Source organism: Sphaerodactylus townsendi, linkage group LG01 (genome assembly GCF_021028975.2).
Source record: "Sphaerodactylus townsendi isolate TG3544 linkage group LG01, MPM_Stown_v2.3, whole genome shotgun sequence".
NCBI lineage: Eukaryota > Metazoa > Chordata > Lepidosauria > Squamata > Sphaerodactylidae > Sphaerodactylus > Sphaerodactylus townsendi.
The window spans coordinates 62206021-62229774 of NC_059425.1; the positions used below are offsets into that span (position 1 = coordinate 62206021).

At 39.5% G+C, this 23754-nt stretch overlaps 1 protein-coding gene across 4 annotated transcripts in view; it reads left to right on the top strand.

Moving 5' to 3' along the window:
* The window catches only part of MIA3 (MIA SH3 domain ER export factor 3), a 52213-nt gene that overhangs the window by 22849 nt on the left and 5610 nt on the right, over positions 1-23754 (top strand). For 3 of the 4 annotated variants that reach the window (XR_007244885.1, XM_048501509.1, XM_048501609.1), the window contains exons 5-18: positions 3376-3654; positions 4897-5036; positions 13378-13509; positions 14833-14854; positions 15937-16025; positions 16215-16292; positions 16586-16696; positions 17015-17086; positions 17466-17570; positions 20135-20257; positions 20372-20474; positions 21289-21344; positions 21430-21520; positions 23575-23713. Coding sequence is in view for 3 of the 4 variants with exons in the window: in XM_048501509.1 (XP_048357466.1) it covers positions 3376-3654; positions 4897-5036; positions 13378-13509; positions 14833-14854; positions 15937-16025; positions 16215-16292; positions 16586-16696; positions 17015-17086; positions 17466-17570; positions 20135-20257; positions 20372-20474; positions 21289-21344; positions 21430-21520; positions 23575-23713 (1540 nt within the window). In the remaining variant the exon portion in view is untranslated. The remainder of the gene's footprint in view (positions 1-3375; positions 3655-4896; positions 5037-13377; positions 13510-14832; positions 14855-15936; positions 16026-16214; positions 16293-16585; positions 16697-17014; positions 17087-17465; positions 17571-20134; positions 20258-20371; positions 20475-21288; positions 21345-21429; positions 21521-23574; positions 23714-23754) is intronic. The other variant, XM_048501679.1, reaches the window with a different exon arrangement.

The window sequence follows — 23754 nt, forward strand, 5'->3', positions numbered from 1 at the left end:
CTTTTAAAAAGGTCAGATACATAGTCACACAGGCACCTACAAATTTGATGCTGACAGCTGGAAAGGATTTTCCAAATTCACATGCTTGTCTAGGATAGATGCTGATAGGGCAATTTACTACATCAAAATGAAAGCATAAAGTGATTAGTGCTTTTAACTAATTCCCTTATTCCTGATGAAAATACAATGTTTTAACTAAAGTTTAATGGATAAGGCCCATGCTGAAGCAACTTGAGGGTCTCCAAACAGAATAGTTAAGATTATTTATGATTTCTGGAATGATTGTAAACCCATTTGTTTGGAAGTAAATCTGTTGAGTCTAATGGAACATCCAAGTAACCATGCTTAAGACTGCAACTTTTGTCAAGATAAACTGTAAATGCCTTAAAATGTTATTCGTTCCAGGCATGGCATATTTCCCAAGCATGAGAAGAGAACTGCAGCTCGTTTTTGTGCTTCCTTCTAATATTCTGTCTCCTTTCCCTCCCCACCTCCAAGCTACAAGTAGTTGTTGAAGGCTTTCATGGCCAGAATCAGTTTTCTGGACTGTGTAGCTGTGATCTAGTAGTTTTAGCTCTTAACAATGCACTCACATCTGTGGCTGGTAGCCCACAATGCAGGTGAAATGTTAAGAGCTAAAACCTCCAGACCACGGCCACACAGCCCAGAAAACCCTGCAGGCAGTTTTCTCTTTGCAGCTCACTGCTGTTATTGCTGATCTGCCTTTTCTCGTACAGTATTACAGAATCTTTATAACAGATCTACAAGTTGGGCCAGTTTAATTACCCCTAGTGTTATAAGTGAGGCAACACTGAAGCGAAGAGATCACAAGGCTGTTGGTGTTTTCTTTCAGAAGTACTGTTGTTGAGCTTCATTTGCTTTAGGATTTCTTTAGCAAAGAATTGAATTGCAAGCTTTCTCCCTGTACTTCCCAGTTTTTCAAGCAATAATTTCATTATTGCTTGAAAAACTCCACGTAATTGAATATTGGAGGTTGTATATGGTTGTATATGGTTGTATATGGTTGTATATGGTTGTATATGGAGGTTGTATATGGTGGAAAGTAAGAAATTGATTCATTCAGCTCTACTGAATAGTGTAAACTTACATTTACAAATAAATGTAAGAAATGCAGTGAAAGAAATGCACTTTTCTTTTAACAAATTGTTTCAATGAGCAATAAATGAGCTTTGAACTTCCATTGAACCAAGACATGCTACATTGAAATAATTGCTGAACACACTAGGCACCATGGCATCCTGATGCCTGGGATTTGTTGAACTGTGGTGTAATCGAAGGCTAGGCCTTAATTTTCACTGAGATAATAAGCCTATCACTTCAAACTGAAGATAGCATATGTTCATACTATTGGATGCTCATCCATATCTCACTGAAAACCAGTATGTCAGGTTAAAGTAAGGCTAAAGCTCTTCTCCCTAATCTCTAGATATCTATGAGGAGGATCTGGTGGCCTTTTTTATTTATTTATTTTGTATGAGGAGAATATGCGAGTTCCCACTTAACCAAGACACATATTTACTACCTCAATAAGAACTACAACTAAGTCTAACATACTATTCTCTTGATAGAAGGAAACTTATTAGGACCAAGTATGAAAATACCTCATTTATATAAGAACTGAAAGCCTCATTGATGTCCAGTACAAAATGTTAATAAGGTTTATTTATTTATTAAGACATTTATATATCACCTTTCCTTGTAGTTCAAGGTGACTTACAATAGTAGTTAAAATATTTTCAATCAAAACCAAGCCTAAAATAGCAAACCTGAAATCTCTCTCCTCTCCCCAGCTTAAAAGATACCCACCACTCAAACCTCCTCAAATGGTTATGCAGGAATTGCCAAGTTCAGTGCTCTTGAGGGCAGGCAATAGTTTTCTGCTGTCCTTTATACAGTGATCTGGATGTGTATTTTTTTTTGACAAGTTAAATACTTTCATGCTGCATTAGTTAGCACTGTTGGGCGAAATGGACTTTAGAGTTACAAAATATATGCTCTCAGGCTCAGTATTATATATGTTTTTCTGTTATACATCTATTGCATAGAAAATCAGAAACAGCACTATATTAAAATGTGGAGACTCTAAGGCCGTTTCCGCACGGGCGTTTAATGGTGGCCTGGGGACGGCAAAAACGCTGTCCCCAGGCCGCCATTCGCACAGGGGGCGCAGCTGCTTCACAGCCGCCCGCCCAGCCCGAAGCTGGCGTTTCCACAGTGCACTTGGAAGCGCACTTGTTGTGGAAACGCTGGCTGGAAGCTGCTGCCGTGCGAACAGCAGCGGCTTCCAGGAGCTTCCCCCCCTCCTCCTCCCTGCACTTACCTTGTCCCCGGCCCTCCAGCGCGTCACCGAGGCCGGGGGACATGCCCCCCTGCCCGGCGACGCTGGAGCAGTCACGCAGGGCCGGGGGGCGTGTCTCCAGGCCTCGGCGACGTGCCGGAGGGCCAGGGATGCGCCGGGTCAGCCGGGCAATGGCGCTCCGCGGCGCCGTCGTCCCGGCTCTTTCTGGGACCATTCGTGCGAACGGTCCCAGCGTCGTCGGGTCAGCGCAAAATGCGCCAACCCAGCCGCCTCCGCCTCCGTGCGGAAACGGCCTAAGTTCAATGCAGCTTGAAAACCTTTTCCCTTCAGAATGAAAATGGGCAAATAAAATTTACCATAAACTGATTAAAAATAGATAGAATTTACTATTGATACCAAAATTTATTTATTTTTCTTCACAAAAGTGGAGAGCTTCTTCATTTCTGGAAATTCTTCTGAAGTATATCACATGAGCTGCAGCCATCTGGTTTCATATAATTTGCATATCATTTTCATGAGATGTTTGTTAATCCACTGCTGAAGGAAACACTGCATTCAGGAAATGTTACCTTTTTTAAAAAAATACCAACTCAAAAGTATTGATGTAAAATATTTGGTCTTGAAAACCTTTCTAAAACCAAATCCATGTTTTCAAATTCCTCTCTATAGCATTCAGGGCTAGCTGTTTGTTTTCTTTGAAGCAGAAACTAGAATTCTTTTACAGGTGCTATTTCCCATTGTTGCTGGGAAACATCTAATGATGTCCTAAGCTGTTGTACCCTTCAGAGTCCATTGAGGTCACTGGGTTTAGAAGGGTGTAACTATTTAGAACTGTACTGTTCATGTTTCACACTGCTGATATTTTATGTTCTGGATAATTTTTCTAAAAACGTTTTGGTATCTATGAAATAGGCCTAAGCTATTTTCAAGCAAAGTAGATGGCAGAATGAGCTGCTCTGTAACCTTGCAGGATAAGATGTGGTAACACTTCTTGACACTCATTACTTCCAGCTGAGAAACTAAAATGGAAGCTGTTTTTTTTCTGTTCATGGCAGCTAATGCAAAACAAACTGAAGATGACAGGCATGCTATACAAAGCCCAGCAGAAAACACAGATCAAGAACTCCCACCACATACAGAGCAGATGTCAGAAGAGCAAGGTGTTCTTCAGTTGGATGAATCAAAAGAAGATGTGAATGTTTTGGCAGCAACTAAAACTGTGGATGAAATAGAAGGTATGGATATTTTTGACAGAGAGAAGCAATTGTTTCATGTGGATACAGCTTCTGAACCAGTTGATTCAAGGATAAGTATGGAAGAAGATTTTATTACAGGTAGCTTCCCTGGTTGTTTTGTACTTTGTATTTTCTTTCAATAAAAATCAAAGTGGTTGGCTACTGAAATAGTTCTTAAGGAGGACAAATTGGTAAAGTCTAAAAGTTAGGCAATATTCAACATTCTATGGTTTGCAAATTGCACTATTATCTCGATTACTGAAAATATATGCAAACATTTTTGGGTATTATTATTAATGAAAATATTGAAGGGATTAAAACTGAAAAATCCCAATTTACATTTATATGAAAGAGACTGCTTTACATGCATGTATGTAACTGCTGTAATGTAGGCCAAGCTAAATGTAGGCCTGTTCTAATGTAGGCCAAGTTAAAATGATTTTATGCCTCTTCCTAAGTCAGTCAGTCAGTGTAGCCAAAGACTTTCAAAGAGTTGGATCCCCCACTGAGAAAATGCTCCATAGACAAATGTCTCTAGATTACAACGAAGGTATGATTTTTCTGTTAATGGTGGAATGAGAGTTTTATTGCACTCAAATGATTAATGCAGAGAAATCAGCAGGATATTTTAATAGGTCTAATCTGAAGGATTCTTCTTTCACCTGATCCCTCCCGACTTTCTCCTTCACTATCAAGAAGCCACTGGGAGTGGGCCCACTGGCAGCTGATACTGTTTGGCAAGGGACCATCTTAGCCTACCTGTAATGCCAACTGTGTTGGACTGGATGGCCTGTTAATCTGGTCCAGCATGGCCGGATCACTTGTGGTCTTGTGATTTCTGTAGATCAAGCTGCTAACCCTAAGTGCAGGTGTTAAGAAAGCCTGTGTCTTAACACTTGGAACATTTTCTCCATAGAGACTTGGAATGGTCAGTGGTAAACGGAAACAGGATAGATAGACCAATGACTCGTTGGTTGGAAACCATTAAGAGGGGCATGGGCATGAACATCAACCAATTGAAAGAAGTTGTGGCAAACAGGGAAGCATGGAGAGGGCTGGTTTACAGAGTATCCAAGAGTCAGACATGACTCAACGGATAAAAAAGAGAGAAATCTGAAGGATTGACAAACAGTAGTAGGACTGCAGTGCTCAACTCAGTTACTACGTAGTGTCTTAGTGAATTTACCAGGATTTATTTTTGCAAAATCTGAAGTAGATTAGTTGTAAAATGGAAAATCAAAAGTGTGGGATCCAGGTAAAATCACTTAAGCAAATCTTTACACTGTCAAAATACAAATGTTTGGTCAAAATAATTAATGAAAAAAAATATTTTAACCTAAGGTACACCTAATGCTAAAGACAATGCCATGGAAGAGCATAGTAATCCAACAGAAGCAGACTCTGCTGCTCCACAAATTTTGACTGCCTTGGATGGTGCAATCCTTTTAGCCAAAGAAAATATGCGACCCATCACAGAGCTTGTAAGTGTTTCACCTGTTTAATATTTATATTTATAATTTAAATTTTTATGTTTAAAAAGCAAAATGTCCTGTCTAAGAAAGTGTACATAGGATTAAACTGCATTCTCAAGTATGTACTTAGTTTTATCTCATAGTAATTGAATGTAGCAAATTTCAGTAGTACTTACTTTTAAGCAAGCAAGCTCAGAATGGCATAATTTTGAAGCAAGATCTATGAATGTTTGGTAAGATTCATAAATGCATTGAGAATTGCAGCATCTTGAGATTGCTGTTTGTGTGCATGTCAGAACTGCCTGTAATATGTAGCTTACTGTTGAAAGTAATGAGACTTGGACCTGGTATACACATGCAGCAGTATGAGATGGAAACTGGGTATTTTAAGCACTGATGTGGTAGGATGGGTTGTACTACTTGAGACTGTAGATGGGAAATCCCATTTCTGAATGCTCCTGAATATTAAACACTCCTTGCCAACAGAAGTGGCACAGCAGGCAAAAGTATGGGCCTTTCTCCCTGCAGTGCAGTTTTCTGTCAGCAGGGAGGCTTTGATTGATTGATTGATTGATTGATTGATTGATTGATTGATTGATTGATTGATTGGGGGGATTAGTTTTGTCGGAGTTTGTGTAAAGATCCATTCTAGACAAGCACCCACCATCTGTACCTCGAAACGGTGCAGTTCTCTCTACCGCCTAGTTCTCCTGCATGTGTAGACCAAACCTTCTTTCCAAGCAGTTTGATTTCTTGAACACCGGGGACCTTTAGACGCTTCTGTTTAAGTCTGTTGCGTTGCCGGTAAACGGGTAGTGGTGGGGCGTGGAGGCTGAGCGAGCTAGTGCGCCCTTTTGAAGTTTCGAGGCGCCGTGGCATTTGTTTTGCCTCGTTTCTACCTACACGCTAGTCTGCTTTCAATGGAGTATATCAAAAGATTTGACGACGATCGGGGTGAAAAGTAATCCGCGGCACTTCATGGGTCGGCCTTTCCAATCACAAGGAAACTGTCCCTCCCGGTTTCCGGTAGGAGCTGCGATGGCTAGTTCACTTCCGGGTTCCTCAACCGTCCCTGAAAAGTATCGTCATGAGTTGATGACGTTAGTAACCGAAGAGGGGGTCAGCCTGAGGTGACGTGGCCCTGCGGGAGCCGGTGAAGGAGGATCTGCAACCGGTATCGCGAAAGCGACAAAGTTCACCGCTGTCGCCTTTCCTCCCGTCGTCCCTTTCGAAGCGCTCATCGCCTCCGCCGCCCTCCCGGATGGAGCCCGCCGCTCCCTCCACCCCCGCCGGCTCCACCGCGCTGTTCCTCGGGCCGCTCTCGCGGGGCTACGCGTCCCTCACGGGCCACCTTCTGCAGGTGAGCGGCGGGGGCGGAGACGACCGAGCGTGGGAATTGCCGGCGCTTCAGGGGCCGCATCTGTGTGCTTGTTCAGGGAGCCCTTTCTGTCGTCGGCTGATTTTCCCCATTAAAAAGCCACTTGACGTAGGGAGGTGTGAGTCGTTCGTCGGGCCCCATAGCAGGACTAGGGACGAGAATTTCCTGGCAGGCCTGTAGAGGAGCTGTGACGATAAACAAGGTTAGTGTTATGGGGTTTGTAGAGATGACAGAGAGAGAACGCAGGAGAGATCCCGCTTCCCTTTGTACATTCCCTTTGTACATTTTCTTCTTTTCAGCCCCCCTACTTTTGATGGTGCTTTCATACAAGATTTAGGAACCATTTGGCTTGTTTTGGCGGTGCTGGAAAAGGGGCAAAGACTGCTGAGAAAATCATAGGACACTGGAAGAGGATGAGGTTTTGTGGATCCTTGCTGAAGCGAAAAGACTTGTGTTGTGACAAGTGAATTGAACATAGAGGCAGGCATTTTTTTTAATCGAGTTCTCATGGTGCTATTTCATACGAATTACTTGTGAAGTTCATGTTTGTTATGACTCTGGTTTCTCTGGTATGCAAGCAGACTTTCTGGGAACTTCACGTGATACCTTTCCCCCAGAAGTCTCCTGTAAACAAATGAGAGATTTTGATAGAGTTCTAAAAAAAAAAAGTGTTGGTTTCACTTTGGGGATCATCTAGGCTTGGAGTATTCCTTTCTGCATGATAATCCAAGTGTCTGGATGCCTGTGACAACTTGGGCACAGGTTTTTGTATTTTTTCCTGTAATTTCTCAGGGCTTTGTTGATTTTTGTAATAGTCCAAACAATACTTTTTTTCTTTATGACATTTTAACTGGTAAGAGTGAAATAGAAAAAGTGTAAAATAAGAAATGTTTGCTATTTTGTGATACTGGCATACTTGTAGCAAAGGATTTTACAGTGTTATTTATCCTCCTGCCTTCTTTGTAGATAATGAAAAGCCTTTTCACAGGGAGGAGGATGATAATCCATTATCACTGATTTTGTTGCCTGTGACTCTAATCTGAGTCCATTTGGACAGAGATACCTGGAACAACAGATGGGGAATTTATGCTCCTTAGGAGGTAATTGCGAGAAGGAGTATCCAGTTTTGTTACCATCTAGGAGAGCTAGTAATTGAGTTGGGAATGATCAACAAGATTTTAAAGATTGTTTCATAGAATATTGTAAGCCGGGAGAATAAGTCAGGATTCTAAATTGTGAATTTTTGTTTGTTTGTTTGTTTGTTTGTTTTTATTTATTTATTTATTGTTTAGATTTTTATACCGCCCTATCCCCAAGGGCGGTATAAAAGTGACACTCCAAAAGATAATAAGTGACACTCCAAAAGATACCTTTCCCCGAATATACTACATTCTCAGAGGCCCTTCAGCTGGAATTTCCTGCAAAGTTTTAAAAGATTTTGTTGGGAAGTTTTATCCATTTTTAGTGAGATTTTCTACACAGTAGCTGTGTGCCTGGAATTGTGGTCTATCTCCCTTATTTTGGTTAATGTGTATCTTCTCCTGGTTTCTTCTAAATCTGCTTCCTTATATCCGTTATTGGTTGTTGGTGGTGATTGCTAGAATGGGGAAAACAAGACACTACTTCAGAGCAGCTGTAAGGGACAGTTGCTTAATCATTTGATGGGCTCTCCTCTGGAATCGAGGAAGTCATGGGATACCTAGATAAATAATCCCAGGAAGACTCTGGCTACTACTTATTAACCACGGGTTAACAATCCTTGGCTGCCCAAGGTTCATCTGTGAGGGTGACTTCACTAGCATTAATCATTGTGGTGCAAGTGTGATTATTTCATTGCTTCCTTGCAGTTACTACCTCTAGTTAAAAATCTCTGTGTCAAAGAATACCTGGGCAATGATTGTTTACTTCTTCAGATGGTGGTAAATATCCAGAGCAAGAAGTTTGTTTTCCCTTCTTCAACCCCTATTTTGAGTCAGAACTATACCAAATACTGTAAGGTGAAACCAAGGAATTAATGAAGGGGCCCACAAGATGGAAGTTATACAGAAGAAATTGTTAATTTCTTTCTCTTCCTCTCTAAATAGTCATCTTCAGAATGTGGATGAATTACTGAAAATCTTTCAGCCAGTTTACACTATTTATACCCATGTCGTTCTGCTAAGTGGATGGAGGAACAGTGGTTTCAAGCTGATTGTAGATCAGTTAAGGGTGCAGTGTGATATATGCATAGACCATTTAGGCTACATAATTATGAGAATATGTTAGCTCAACTTCTTGCATTAAAGTGTGAATATAAATCTATTATTAGAACCAAGAAGACTTATTCTTCTGGTATAATCTTAATATTTACAACCAAATGAAGGTTCTGTTTTTAGAATAATAACTTTTTAGATTAGTTTTAGTTATATTTAAAAAACCCCACTGTATTAGTTATACTATTAGAAATATATGGATAGTTCACCTTGCCATAATTTAATAATTATCTGCCTCCAGTTTCATTCAGGTCACCAGGCTTTGTATTTTTTTGTTGCAGTATTTGCAATTTGCACACATGCTTGACTTACTTATAGGAACTTCGTATTCCCAGCTGGGTCTCTTTTATGGCCTGCTGCAATTATAGATTTTCTCCTTGAGAGAGAGAATAATATGATAATCCTTTGGGAGTCCCTGCTCATGCTCACTGCTAATGAGTTTTTTAGACAACTAAAAATAAATTTGATCAGGAATTTCAATACCTTTTGAGCAAGCCACAGAGTTCTTGTTCACCCTTGTACCCTCGTCTTTACTTCAAGGCCAATTCTTAAACATCCCTTGGCATGATCGACATTTTTTTTTTTGCCTTTCCTATATTGACTCTCTTGGACACATCTTGCTTTTCTGCCCAAAGTATAACAGCTTTAGGCCCAATTTCTCTGCCTTAACCTCGGCTGGGTTCTCTACCAATGCAAAGATGATTCTTCTTCTCAATAATCCCAAGACTGAAATAACGGAAATCATTGCCAAATTTTTGCTGCGCACTTTGAACTAGGTTTCCTTGGCTTCTGTTCACACTATTTTCACTGTTCTCTATTGGATTTATTTTTTCCTTTTGTCCCCATACTGTATATGCCTAATAAAGGTCTCTGAATCTGAATGATAATCATTCTATGCATACAAAGATCCCAAGATTTGTAGAGTATTCTGCTCAAAAGGTTTCACTTTTCATTTTTACTTCTAACCCCTCCCTCCTCACACTTAGCTCCTTGTGCAGATCTATTCCACTCTAAACAATCTATTCTTTCAACTTCTTAAAATCTAGCAGAAGAGCTAAATGGGTTGATTTTGTGTACATAGCATTTTTTGCTGTGAAGAAGATGCATGCTCTACTGACCCAGATTCACAGTTTTGAGAACTGGAAAACCAAATATGTGTGATATTATCATCTAGATAGAAAAAATTCCCAAAATAATCTTACAGAAACCTTTGGAAGAGCATGACACTATGAATCAATTATTTATTTATTTAAAAAGTTAAATATTGCATGAGTATGCATCCTCATGCTCTAGAATTAAAAAGTAATCATAATTTATGACCATCAGCCTTTGGACTATAATATACCTTAAATAGAAAACTATTTAAACTTTCTTTAGATATGTATTGTCAAAGGTTTTCACGGCTGGATTCAACTGGTTGTGGTGGGTTTTCTGGGCTGTGTGGCCGTGGTTTGGTAGATCTTGTTCCTAATGTTTCGCCTGCATCTGTGGCTGGCATCTTCAGAGGTATATTACACAGACTTCTCTCTAGTACACAGAAATCTATCTTTAGATAGATTTTTACTCAAAAAGCATTTTATTTAAAAAAATCCCATTTCAATTAAGAATCTGATTTTTTTTTAAATCATTGATTTTTACCTACTCTGATTGCTAGCAGCATGAAACTAGGTTTTGGGATTATTGAATTGTCATCAGTTATAAAAGCTGAATTTAAGTGTTTGATTAGCAAGCTAAAAATGGAAATGGCACTAGGCCTTGATCCAATTCCAACCAACCTCCTTGGATCTAATTCCAGTTGGTGGGCAGATTCTTGAACACCCATTTTCTTACAGATAGCTAGGACCAGAATTATTCCTAGAGTTTGGAGGCAAGCAACTATTGTGCCAGTATATAAAAGGCAACCCACCATATCCTTTTAACTATCAACCAATAAGTCTTCTTTCAATGGTCAGAAAATTGTATGCTTCTTTTCTTCATAATACATTAGTAACTTGGCTGAAAGAATTAATACTAGGCTGAGATGAGGTAGATTTTTAAAGAGGCTTGAGCTCAACTGATCATTGTTATACTCTTTATCATATAGCTTCCAAGTATACTAGATCCCAGGATGGGATGTTAGCAACAGTTTTTGTGACTCTCAGAGCTCCTTTTGATACAATCCTGAAGCAGTAGCTATGGGATCAGCTGGATGCATCTTCAGTTGATCAGCATGTTCTATTTCAGATCAAGCATCTGTATAAGTCAACAACCCAGCTGAGACTTCGGCTGTACTGAGATACAGAAGGGGTTTTATTCTGCCCCATCTGAATGCCTTTCCCTGAACAGTTATTACAAGAAGATATTTTGATAGATTATCTGATAGATTTTGTGCCTCCTGATTAGGGAAAACTGATACTATTGATCATGTTTTTCTTGAATTCCCTTGGTTTTTAGGTGTTAGAAATGAATTGATATTTCATTTGATTGAAAAAAAATATTGTTTCTGCAGCGGCCAATGTTTCATGATTGCAAAGTGACACAATAAATACATTTGCAGGTTGTAGAATATTTGATAGTACTGTAGTAGCTTGTCAGACTTCTAAACTCCATTAGTACTTTAGCTGAGTTTCTTGATGATGGTCAAATGAACAGTAACACAAGTAAGTAGATAAGTTATGCTATTTATTCAAATGCAGATTTGTTTATAAATCTGTGTTGTATCGTGCATTGGTTCTTGTTTTGCCCAGAATTATTATTGTTGTTATTGACGAGTTTTATAATCTTCTTTACTCACTGAGGCAGACTATGTAGCATAAATCAATGTCATCAAGAGGATGGGACACCCAGTAAACAATACAGCAGGATTTGGATTGCAAAAATTTGAAAACAGAACTTGAACAAAACATAAGTATGAATATGACATGTCGATGTAGAAATTACATAGTACGATCATACTGCAACTGACATCTGGCATACTATGCCCAGCAGTAAAAGCAGTGGTCTCTGCCCCTGTACCAAATCTGCCTGAGCCATTTTTGTTAGTACAATCTTGTTACCTGCGTAAAAATAATTCGCACTTTGCCAGAAATCAAGAGCACTGGAGCCTTCCTGACATCATTAGGTAGGGCATTCCAAAAAGGTGAGGGCCACAACAGAGGATGGTCTCCTACCCTTACTTGTTTCATCTGACACTTGGATCTATGCCGTAATAACATCAAGACTAAGTTACTGTAATGCATTCTACACAGATGTCCCTTTTGAGATCTCACCTCAAAGTCAACATGGAAAAGTCGGGTAGAGAACACATCACCCTCCTAGTCTATCCCCATCAGTTACAGGGTTCAGTTCAAGATACTTGCTATCACAAAGGCCTTCCTGCTCTTGGATCCTCATACCTGCAGGACTGCCCCTCCTCCTATGCTCCACCACAACACCATCACTCATCTGACAAGGGCCTTCTGCAGGGGCCAACATGCAAATAGGCAAAATCATCAACTGGCTACACATTCTTTCCAGCTACTCTTTGGGAAGAAAGCAGTTTTTGCAACTGCATTAACTTGCTTCTCCAGTAATAAAGTTGGATTCAGTATTACCCTTAGGCTTTTAATCGAGTCTGCTATGGACCCCACCAAAAGTGGAGAGCATGATGTCCTTCAAGATCTCTGCCTTCCCAACCAGCATTAGCTCTATCATGTCAGGATTTAGTTTCATTGTTTATTTTATTGCTCTTAGCCATTAACCACCTTTGCCACATCATCAGGAGATTTGGATAAGTTTTTATAGAGCTGAGTATCATCAACCTATCAATAACAGCCAACCCCCAAACTATGAATTATTTGTCTGAAGGACTTTATATGGAAATTACTCCCCTAATCTTGCAGGATTGTGTGGGGGTAAAAGGGAGCAGGGAGAAGCATGAATATTATCTGGTGTTCTTTGGAAGAGGGCTGAATAGATATGTAATTTATAGAGAAGTGGTTATTGTACTGTACCTGTGATCAGTATTCTTGCTTCAGGCAAAAAAAAGTTTGCTGTCCTTTTCCTATATTTCTTGAGCAGAAACAGAAGTTCTTGTTTATAGTATTATTTTGATTAACATGTGAGCATAAGCATAGTATGTTAGTGGTGGTCAACTATTTGAAGTGGCAGTGGATGTTGCACTGGTTATTAAGAGAAAACAAAGTTCTATGCAAAATAACAAGTTCAGTAGTGTTTCAGAACCCAGGAGTGATCTTCTTAATTTTGAACATAATGGCATTTTTATTTTTAAATTTTAATTTGAAGAATACTTAAAACAAGTTCAAATGGATTTAGGTTTTTTTTTTAAAAAAAGCTTTAGTAATTAAGAATGATGAAAATATAAGAATTTTGTGTTAGGAAACTATATTGAGATTATAAATTATTTAGCTGGAAATCTCTCAATATTTAATTTGCTTACCTCTAGGTCTTTCTCCAGAGAGACTGACGATTCTTTTGGATGCTATATGAAGTTCTTGGTATCCATGCTGGACTCAGGATCATACTCGCTTTTGATTTTATAAGCTTTTGCTTAATGGAAATAAATTTTATTTATTACATTTATGTTTATCCCACCTTTTGGTCAGAATAGAACTAGGTGCTGTCCCACACAGCCTAGGAAGTTGTGTTGAATTCAATGGACTGTTTTAGAATCAAATCACATAGCTGTGTGACTCAATTTTTTTTTAAAGTTTGTGGGTTGTTGTTGTTTTTTCCATCTTAGCTGGTTTCAACACTGCCTGAAGACATGCAGCCTGGACCTGATTTCCATGGACTTCCTTGGGAGCCAATTGTCCTAACTGCCTTGGTTGGAATTGCTACAATTGCCATTTTTTTCTGGAGAACCTGCTTATCTGTAAGTAAATTTGCATGTTCATATACACTGAATGTTTGATTGTTTGCTTAAACTTAGACATAAGTGATAGCATTTTTGCAGATCTGTTGACTTTAAATACTTATGTGTATTACAAACAGTGAAAAATGTACCTTTGCCTTATTCCTCCCGAAACATATTTGTGTCCTATGACATGGTAGAAAAGGAACGTAAGTTGTACTGTAGACAGCACACATGCACCCAGTTTATTTATTTATTTTATTGTACTTCTAGACCGCCCTCCCCTGAAGGGGTCGGGGCGGTGAACAACAACAATCCAAGTCATCCCATAAAATTGTTAATATCCTTTAAATGTCTGGAATAATCTACATAAATAACACTAAAACAATGTTATGAGATGCTGTGTGTTTTTTTAAGAATGAAGAAGCAAAGTATGATGCTATGAAGGCTGGCTTTCCTAGTGCTGTTTTCTGTACAATGCTGCCCTGTCTCCATTGCCAACCTTTTCCAATTGCACATCTGTTGATTGTTTTGTGCTACTTTCTCACTATATTTTTTCATGTTCCTTTTCTTCCATGGTTCTACTGTGGTACAGTGTGACTTATCATAACATAGCCAGCTTGTAAAGAAACTGAACTCTGGATCCCACCTAGAGATCTAAAATATATTGATCAGGTTCCATAGAAAATATATTTTACAGTTCTAGAAAATAGAACATAGCATCACTTGAAAACAATGCTATTACTTAAAAACATGACTAGCAATTGATAAAACAAACATGAGCTGTGGGAATGGCTTAATTTTGCTAAAACAGTTACTGTGTCATTTGCTTTTTAAGTCATTTAGTTCATTCAATCTGAAATTGGTATATGATATATGAGCAATGATTTGATGATTAGCTGTGCCTCAGAGAGGGTGGGAGAAAGAACAATCAGCCATATGTGGAACTTTGTATATTGAGGATAGATACTTAATTTCAATATTACACTGAACATAAATTTTGATCCCATTTCAGTTTACATTCTTGCAATTTTGTTTACGGTTTTGAAGTAAAAGGTAATTAACTTAATAACACCCACAGAGCAGTTGAGTAATCAGGCTATCTTAACTTTGAAGTAGGACATTGACCCAGAAGCTGTTTTTAGAATATGCTTTGAGCTTGCTTGTGCAATGTCACTTGACACTTGTATTGGAAACAAGCAGTACAAGTGTGGCTATTTTTGTGAAGTAAAACTAAAGACTTGCTGTTCTGTTATCATAAAGGCTTATTTTTCATTGTGGAATGGCATCAATAAATGGCTTAATGTTTTTCATAACACTGTTCTATTTCCTTTACCTTTGTAGGTAAAGAGTAGAATGTATCAAGGTAGGACTCTTCTTCTTTATATTGTGAATGCGGTTCACGTAAATTATATTCTGATGCCATCCTTATGTTTAATAACTAAGGACCAGCTGCCATGAGAATTTAAAAAAATCTTCAAAATCAGCCTAACTACAAGGTGTGATTCTGCAAATCTGGGGTAGGCAGGCATAGAAAAAGCCACTGTTTAAGGGGAAGTGAAAAACATTAAATGCAATGTTGGTGGATGTGCAGAAATAGGGAAGAAAGATAGATTTCAGGAGACATTTTTGTTTGACATAGCTCTTAGAAATGGTGAATGAGTTTGAGGCAGTGCTATCAGCCACCTGTACCATGAGAAGGGAGTGCGGGAATGGGATTTTCTCAGCCCTGAAGGTCTCAGTTGTCAAATCTTAAATAACCCTTGGGCACTTTGGTCTTTTACAGATAGTGAGCTTCAGATATGCTAACAAATGAGGCTTGAAAGTCAGATAGTTTTATATACAGGTCTAAAGAGCATCCACAAACACAATTAGGCATCCTGTCCAGCTGCAGGTCCTTGTGCTTTGTTAGATCCAGCTCCGAACCATTTTCTGCCTTCAGCAGAGGGTTTTCTAGAAATGCAATGTGAAAGGGAAGCCTGAAAATACTAGTGTATGGTCAGATCTTTGTATCTTTGCAATTTCTAATAGCTACCTCTTAAATGAGCTCCCTGCCTGAATGTACACTTTGCTGGAATCTCTGAAGGTATCTTTAAAGAAAATGAGTTCCTTTCTCATCCCCTGCAGACATCTCATCCCCTGCAGACATCTCATGCATTCAAGAGCTTTAAATATCTCTCTTCCTGCCCTGGAGCCCCTTATTTAAACTTTCCCTTCTTTCTTTTCCTGCATGCTTGTTTCATCTGTGAAGCAGAAGCATTGACATTGATCTGACCGATTCTGTAATGTATAGACTTGGCCCAGAAATTCATCATTAAGGGCCGTACTTGGAAATTCATGACACATAATTGTAAAGGTCGATGTGAGATACATACATTATCAAAAGTTAGTTGTTGTGATCTAATTCTGCAGTAATCCCTCATTTAGTGTTGATTTTCTTTTCCCTAGTGACAGAAAATCAGCTTGTTGAAAAAATTAAAACTCTCATAAAAGAAAAGACAGAAATCTTAGAAAAGATGTCACAGTATGATCAAAAGGTATTGTGCTGTCTTATTTTGTAGCTAAAAACTTACTGTCAATGTTTGTATAATTTAAAGTCTGCTGTTTGTTCTCTTTCTATCTATGAAATAATGGATGGGGTTACAGTTGAAATATGGAACATAAATATGATAAAATGAATATCTATCTATTACATGTATTTGTTTGTTTTTTTACTTTGTAACTAGATAAGGGAAGCAAAAGAGTCTGTGCAAGAGACCCAAAAACAGAATACACATCTCTCTGATGAAGCTGCAGGGCTTAAGGTAAAAAACAAATACCGTATAATTAAAGTATGTTAAAAGTGTACAAGCCCTGACCTGGGTGGTCCAGGGTAACCTGATCTTGTCAGGTTTCAGAAGCTAAGCAGGGTTGGTCCTGGCTAGTACTTGGATGGGAGACCACCAAGGAATTCCAGGGTCACTATGCAGAGGAAGGCAAATCACCTCTTGCCTTGAAAACCCAAAGGGATTGTAATAAGTCAGCTGTGACGTGACAGCACTTTACACACAAAAGTCTGCGAACAAAATAAATTTACTAATTGTAATTTTTGTAATAGGACACACTGAAGAAGCTTAAAGAAACAAATAACGTTTTAGATGATAAAGTGAGCAGCTTACATGCCAAGCTAGAAATGGAAAAAGAGCAGAACTTGAAGAAACAAGAGCAGGTAAGGAAAATGTCAGAAACTGTATTTCCAACTGAGTTTGGGAGTTTGACAATGTTTTATGTAATGAGGTTCTTCACTTCTTGAGAAGTTACTTTTGTTTGTCATTCCTCCCCATTAGCATTTTCTCTAAAATAGTGGGCCTGAACTTGAGCCATCATTTCAGACACTTCATTTCAGGGTTGGGGGAGGGGGGGGGGAGAGTAAGTTAATTACATTCATCTAAAGGCTCATTATCAAGTGTTTGTAGAGTATGCTGTAGGAACAACTGAAATTTCCAAATTTTCTAGCTAACGGATGTGATAATATTTATTGTCATAGATCACAGAAACCCAGAAGTCTTTGGAGAAACTCCAAGAAGTAATCGTATTGCATTCTGTAGAGCTTTCAGAGGTAAACCATTTAAAACTTGATTACAAAATGCTCTGACTCTGAATTCAAAGTTCGTATCAATGGTGGAAGGTATTTGTGAATGAAATTGTCATCCCACCCAAGCCATGAACTTTGAAAGCTGAGAATAGCCAGGCATGAATTGAGGAAAGCCAGACATTAACTTCTTGCAGAGTGCATCCTTTTCTTGGAGTAGGTGGATCCCCAGTGCCTGCCCTCCCTATTCCTCAGAAGCAGCACACTTTCAGAGTGCTGCTCATTCTCTCTGTCAATTTTATGTTTTGGTACAGTTTGTTAATTTTACATGACCGTCGCCTCAATAAATTATTCATGGAAATTTTTCATAGAAATAACTCATAGGAATTATTCATGGAAATTTTAGGTGCAGATAGCTCTCAACGAAGCTAAACTCAGTGAAGAAAAGGTGAAGTCTGAGCTGCATCGTGTTCAAGAAGAGAATGCAAGACTGAAAAAGAGTAAGGAACAGGTGAGTGTTGTGCTCATGAAACTGTCTTTCTTCTCTGAAGTGTTTCTGTGTCACTCCTGAAGTAGTTACTTAGTATTATTAAGTAATCCTTGGTTTTGGAACATGTATTAGACTATGAACATGGCTTATTTAATTTAAATACCAGTTAGGGATTTGGTATAAAAAATTGAGGAATGGAATCAGGCAGAAGTTACTGATGCTAAGGAAGGAAGTAGAGCAATGCAGATGCCTAGTTGCCACTGTTAGTGACATACCAGGTAACTAATAACAGTAGTGTGCACAGATGGTGAATTTATTTGGAGATAAGCAAAAGGTAGCAGAAAGTAGCAAAAGGTAGCCGTTGACTGTGTAAATCAAGGTTGATGCTTATCTGCTGTAGCTGATATGACATTGCTTTGAGTACTTTTTCTGCACTCAAACTAGCAAGAAGTAGAATGCCGTTCACCCTTCACAAGCCTCATGTGTTCCAATAAATGTTTCACTTTTATCATAGTATAGGTTTGGGTGGGGGGTAGTTCCACCTGACCCAGTTTAGATTGGTCATTGCAAAACCTGTCCTGAATCCTAAACTCCGCTGCTAGAATATTGATTTTCATTTGCAAAAGACTCCGGGTCACATTTAGAGAGCAAGTTAAACTTGATTATGGAACTTCATGTTCCAACTACTGGCAGAAACAGCTGTGTTTTTGGCAAGGAATGACTAGTCTTCCTGTTTGTAGCCATTTTGCATCAGGCTACTGCTAGCATTAAAAAAACCTGATGTCTGATAGTTACTGCTAGCATTAAAAAAAACTGATGTCCGATAGTTAAAGCAACTACAATTGGTGGTAATAGTACTGATAGAAATGTGTGGGTATGTCAGTTGTCTTTGGATTTGTAGGTTTATGTTGCTGCAGCTGCTTTTCTTCCCAGAAGATGTTGCCAGAGAGTCAGTTTAAGCCACTCCATGGTGGGAAGTGATCTATCAGACTTCCAGTTTTTGCACCTTGAATCTTTGCTGTCTGCTTCTTGGGCACAGACACTTGTGATTAGTGGTTGTGTTTTGAAGTGTGGTGCTCTGACAGAATAGTTGGGATGAAAACAGAAGAGGAAAAACGCAGCAGTTCCCTTTAGAACTGAAACTGAGATGAAGTCAACAAAGTCTATTCCAGTATAAACTTTTGTGAGCCAGGCCTCACTGGGGACTGCCATGGAGCAGTGCTGGTATTCGAGTAGATGCTGGTGGGGAGGGCATTCCCAGGAGTGGAGCTGACTTTAGTTGGCTTCCACCAGGGCTTTCAATCATGGCAACATTGACCTAGGGGCCTTGAACTTATGCCACCCAAAAGGGTGGCATAACTCCATTGAGCCCTGTAGTAGGCTTTCCAGGTGGCTGCTTTTTTTTTCTTTTTTGCTGCCTCGCTGCACTGCCTGAAAGCCTGCTGGGGGCGGTGTGGCAGCAGCACTGACTTTGGCTGTGGCTTCTGAGTCAGCAAGGGTCAGCTGCACTCCATCAAAAGGGGCAGGGGGGGAGAATCATGTCTTTCAAGACTTCCCTATTGCCACACAACATTCCCTCTGTCTGTTCAGGATTTAGTTTCAATTTGTCCACTTTTAGCCAGCAATTTTATAATTGTTTATAATTAAACTTACAGAAAATGACAGGGAGCTAGAATCATAGAATCATAAAGTTGGAAGAGACCACAAGGGCCATCAAGTCCAACCTCCTGCCTGCAGGAATACACAATCAAAGCACTCCTGACAGGTGGCCATCCAGCCTCTATTTTAAAAACCTCCAACGAGATAAACTCCACCACACTCTGAGACAGTGTATTCCACTGTCAAACAGCCTTTACTGTCAGGAAGTTCTTCCTAATATTTAGGTGGAATCTCTTTCCTCATATGTTCAATCCATTACTCCTTGTCCTAGTCTCTGGAGCAGCAGAAAACAAGCTTGCTCCCTCTTCAGCATGATATCGCTTCAAATATTTAAACATAGCTATCATGTCACCCCTTAATCTTCTCTTCTCCAAACTAAACATACTGTAAGTCTCTCCTCGTAAGGCATGCATTTCAAACCTTTGAGCATTCTGGTCACCCTCCTCTGGACCCATTGCAGCTTCTCAATATCCTTCTTGAATTGTGGTGCCCAGAACTGGACACAGTATTCCAGGTGAGGTCTGACCAATGCAGAATAGAGAGGTGCTGTTACTACTTTTGATCTGGGCACCGTAATCCTATTGATGAAGTCCAGAATTGCATTGGCTTTCTTGTTTGCTGCATCACACTGCTGACTCATGTTTAGTTCATGGTCTACTAAGACTCCCAGATCCCTTTCACATATACTGTTGTCAAGCCAGGTATTACCCATCCTATACTTTTGCATTTCATTTTGTTTTTTCCTAAGTGTAGAATCTTACAAAATGGAAACAGCAGTAGTGATTCTGCCCATGATTCTGCCCACAGTTTTAACAGGTCTTTTATCATTTAGCTGGTAGACTGAATTATTTTGAAACCTGGGATATAGCTGGTCTGATGCTCGTGATGTACCAGTAATACTGATAATATTGTACTGTTGTTTGCAGCTGCTCCAAGAAGCAGAAGGCTGGACTGAGAGACATGCTGAGCTCAGTGAACAGATCAAGATGCATCAGAAGACTCAGAAAGACATTGAAGAAGCACTTGCCTACAAAGACAATGAAATTGAAGTAAGAACACCTGACGAACAATTTTCTTCTATGTTCCATGGATTGTGTGACTGAGCTGCTGCATCAAATACTGCAATCCTTTGATTGAATGGCCTTTTCCCCCTGCTGCTTTAGGTTTTAACTAACTGCATTATGCAGCTGAAACAGCTTGATGCAGATGCTGAGCTGAATGGGAAGAAGGATGAAGGAAATGATCTGGCCAACGAGGAGCGCTCAGGTATTAAAGCATTAGATAACTTGACTGCTGTAACTCCTTGGGAGCAGCAGTGGTGTAGTGGTTAAGAGCAGGTGTACTCTAATCTGGAGGAACCAGGTTTATTTCCCAGCTCTGCTGCTTGAGCTGTGGAGGTTTATCTGGGGAATTCAGATTAGCCTGTGCACTCCCACACACGCCAGCTGGGTGACCTTGGGCTAGTCACAGTTCTTTTGAGCTCCCTCAGCCCCACCTACCTCACAGGGTGTTTATTGTGAGGGAGGAAGGGAAAGGAGTTTGTAAGCCCCTTTGAGTCTCTTTACAGGAGAGGAAGGGGGGAGGGTATAAATCCAAACTCTTCTTCTTGTGTACACTGTTTTGAGGACACAAAATTTGGCAGTCTTTTGGAGGAGCGACAGGCATTTGTATCAGATAATAGTCAGCAGTTAATGAGAAATGCAAAATATCATAGTTTAATCTCATAAATTGACATTTTGTTGACTTTTACGTGCATCTCTAAAGAAAATTGGGATAGATCCTAGCAGAATGGCACAATTGCAAGTTATGAGGTTGTACATCTAATAGTATGCTAGAGATCTTAACGAGGTTAACTTTAGACATTCTGGATTGTAACTGCACAATTCATATGTTAATTTGTTTGGATTATCATGGCACTTCTTTTCTAAAAAGAGTGATTTTAATGCCTGGTACTGTAACATGTGTCAAGTTGAAGTGCACTGTATTGACGCACTTCCCACTTGTACCAAAATATGTTGTTCGATAGATCTTTACTTAAATATTTGTCACAATGAAATAAAATAATTATTTTTCATTCTAGATACCAGGAATGAAAAGATGAAAAATCAGATAAAGCAGATGATGGATGTTTCACGGGTATGAAGCTTTGACTAGTTAATATAAAATTACCTATATTTCTATTGCAGTGGAGGTTTATGTGCCATTTTGTAACCCTTCATAGGTAAAAACAACATTATCAATAATTGAAGAAGACAGAGATCTCTTGCGGTCCAAACTGAATGATGAAATAGCAGCAAGACATGAATTAGAAGGTATGTATAACCCGCAATTTGGCTTGTAATTATGTTCAATAAAACCACCGCGCTAGCTCAGCCAGTAAGGTGGTTCTCATTCCCACTTCGTGAATACTCGAAGCCTGCAGCCAAACTGTGCTTAGTGCAAATCAATGTGAAATTATTTCTTTCACTACCCTCTGGATTTCAACTGATTTATTTATATATTTCAATATTTAAATTTATATTACCTTGAAGGCAGTATGCATGACTGAAAATTTATGTATTTATATTTTATTTATATTTAAATTTTTAGACCACCCTCTTCCAATGGGCTCATGGCGGTGAACAAGATAAAAATACAATAAATTATCCAAGTCCATCATATTAAAAGATAATTAAAACAGTAAGCAGCAAAACCACCATTAAAACTGTAAAAGGAAACTGTACAACGGCAGATGGCAATAAAAACCCACCCCCTAACTGTGCCCACAGGAGGCCTAGATGTATTAGGTCCACAATCAACCTGGCTGGCCAAATGTCCGGCAGAACAGGTTTGTTTTGCAGGCCCTGTGGAAACTTTGTAAGTCTCACAGGCCCTGATCTCCCTGGGGAGCCTGTTCAACCAAATGGGGGCCCTGTCCCTTGTGGAGGCCAGCTGGATATTTTTTCGGGTGAGGGATCTCCAATAGGTTCTCCTCTGAGGATCAGAGACACCTAGTGGGGCAATACAGGGAGATGGGGTCCTTCAGATATGCAGTCCCCAGACCAACACTTTGAACGTGATATGCAGATATGCAGTTAAGACCAACACTTTGAACGTGATCCAGAACTTGATTGGCAGCCCGTGAAGATGGTACAGGACTGGTATAATAAGATAGCAACAAACCAGAAGCAGCATTAGACCAATATAAAGAAGTAACAGCTGAAATTTTTTGTAGGCGTTGTTTTGGTAGCAGATGGAGAGGTTGGATTATTTGTATATAACTATAAGAAAAGAAAGAGGACAATATTAAACAGAATATAACTTTCCAACGAAAAGCAGAAGTTCAGCCCAATTCCCTCTACATACACAAAGTAATTATGAAATACCTGGAAAAATAAAAAAATGTTTCCATCTGGTGCTCAAAATCTAATAATGCACCTGGCAAATGTGACATCCTCAGGGGCTGTAGGTGACATTGTTCTGATGACTGTGGAAGCTGCTTTTTCAGAATTGCTATATCAGATGGGTCTTGTAAACCTACATGCCCTTGACATCCTCGCCCACATTTGCAAGACCTCCTTTGGCTGTCTTCCTTATTAGTGGGAAGGAACTAAGGAACACACCATCCTCTCTATATAGTTGTGCCCTCGTTTATGTATTCTCCATGGTTCTTCCCTTCAAGGTTGGGTGGACTAAACTGACCATTCCCACCAATTTCCCCTTTCCCATCAGTCCACTCTCATATCATTTCTTCGGTTCCTCTATTCCCCTGAAGCAGCATTTGCAAAAATCAGTGGGTTGTAGGGGAATCATAGAGTTGGAAGAGACCACAAGGGCCATCAAACACAACCCCCTTCAATGCAGAAACACATAATCAAAGCAAGATACATTTTTAATTCTGTTACTGGAAAATTTAGCCTCTATGCAGCCCTTTAACAACACATTTCCACCTACTGGGTCATCCGGGCCCTGCTTTTCAGGACACTGCTTGAACTGCCCCACTTCTGTTATGTATCCTGTCTTTTGACTACCTTCTTTGTGTTCTTTTTTCTCTTTCACCCCAGAGCATACAGTATGTCCTAATTTTAAATACTAAGAAATTTCTGTAGCACTCTGTATGTGAATAGCTATTCTCACTTCAATGTACTGTTTCTTTCCTTAAAGCCTCATCATCCACTTATCCTTCTTTGGACACCTTGTTCCTTAACTACTTTGGTATCACAGTGTCCCCATATCAGCCCCACCAGCTTGCCCCTGTGTGAAGTTATCCTAGCTGAACTGAGAACTGTCCTTTTCATCACAAAAGCTCGATTAAAGACTCCTGCCTCAGCTAACCTGTACTGGAATTTTCACCATCACAGATGCACGTGTGTGTGTTTTATTGCAGAGCAAATCAAGAAGCTGGAACATGATTCCTGTTCCTTCCAGACAGCAAAATCACAGCTTGAAAGTGAATGTATAACTCTGCAACAGAAAGTAGAGATTCTTACTGAGCTTTACCAACAGAAGGAGATGGCACTTCAAAAGTAAGTACTGGAATTTAAAAGAGAAAGGAGAAATCTGAAAT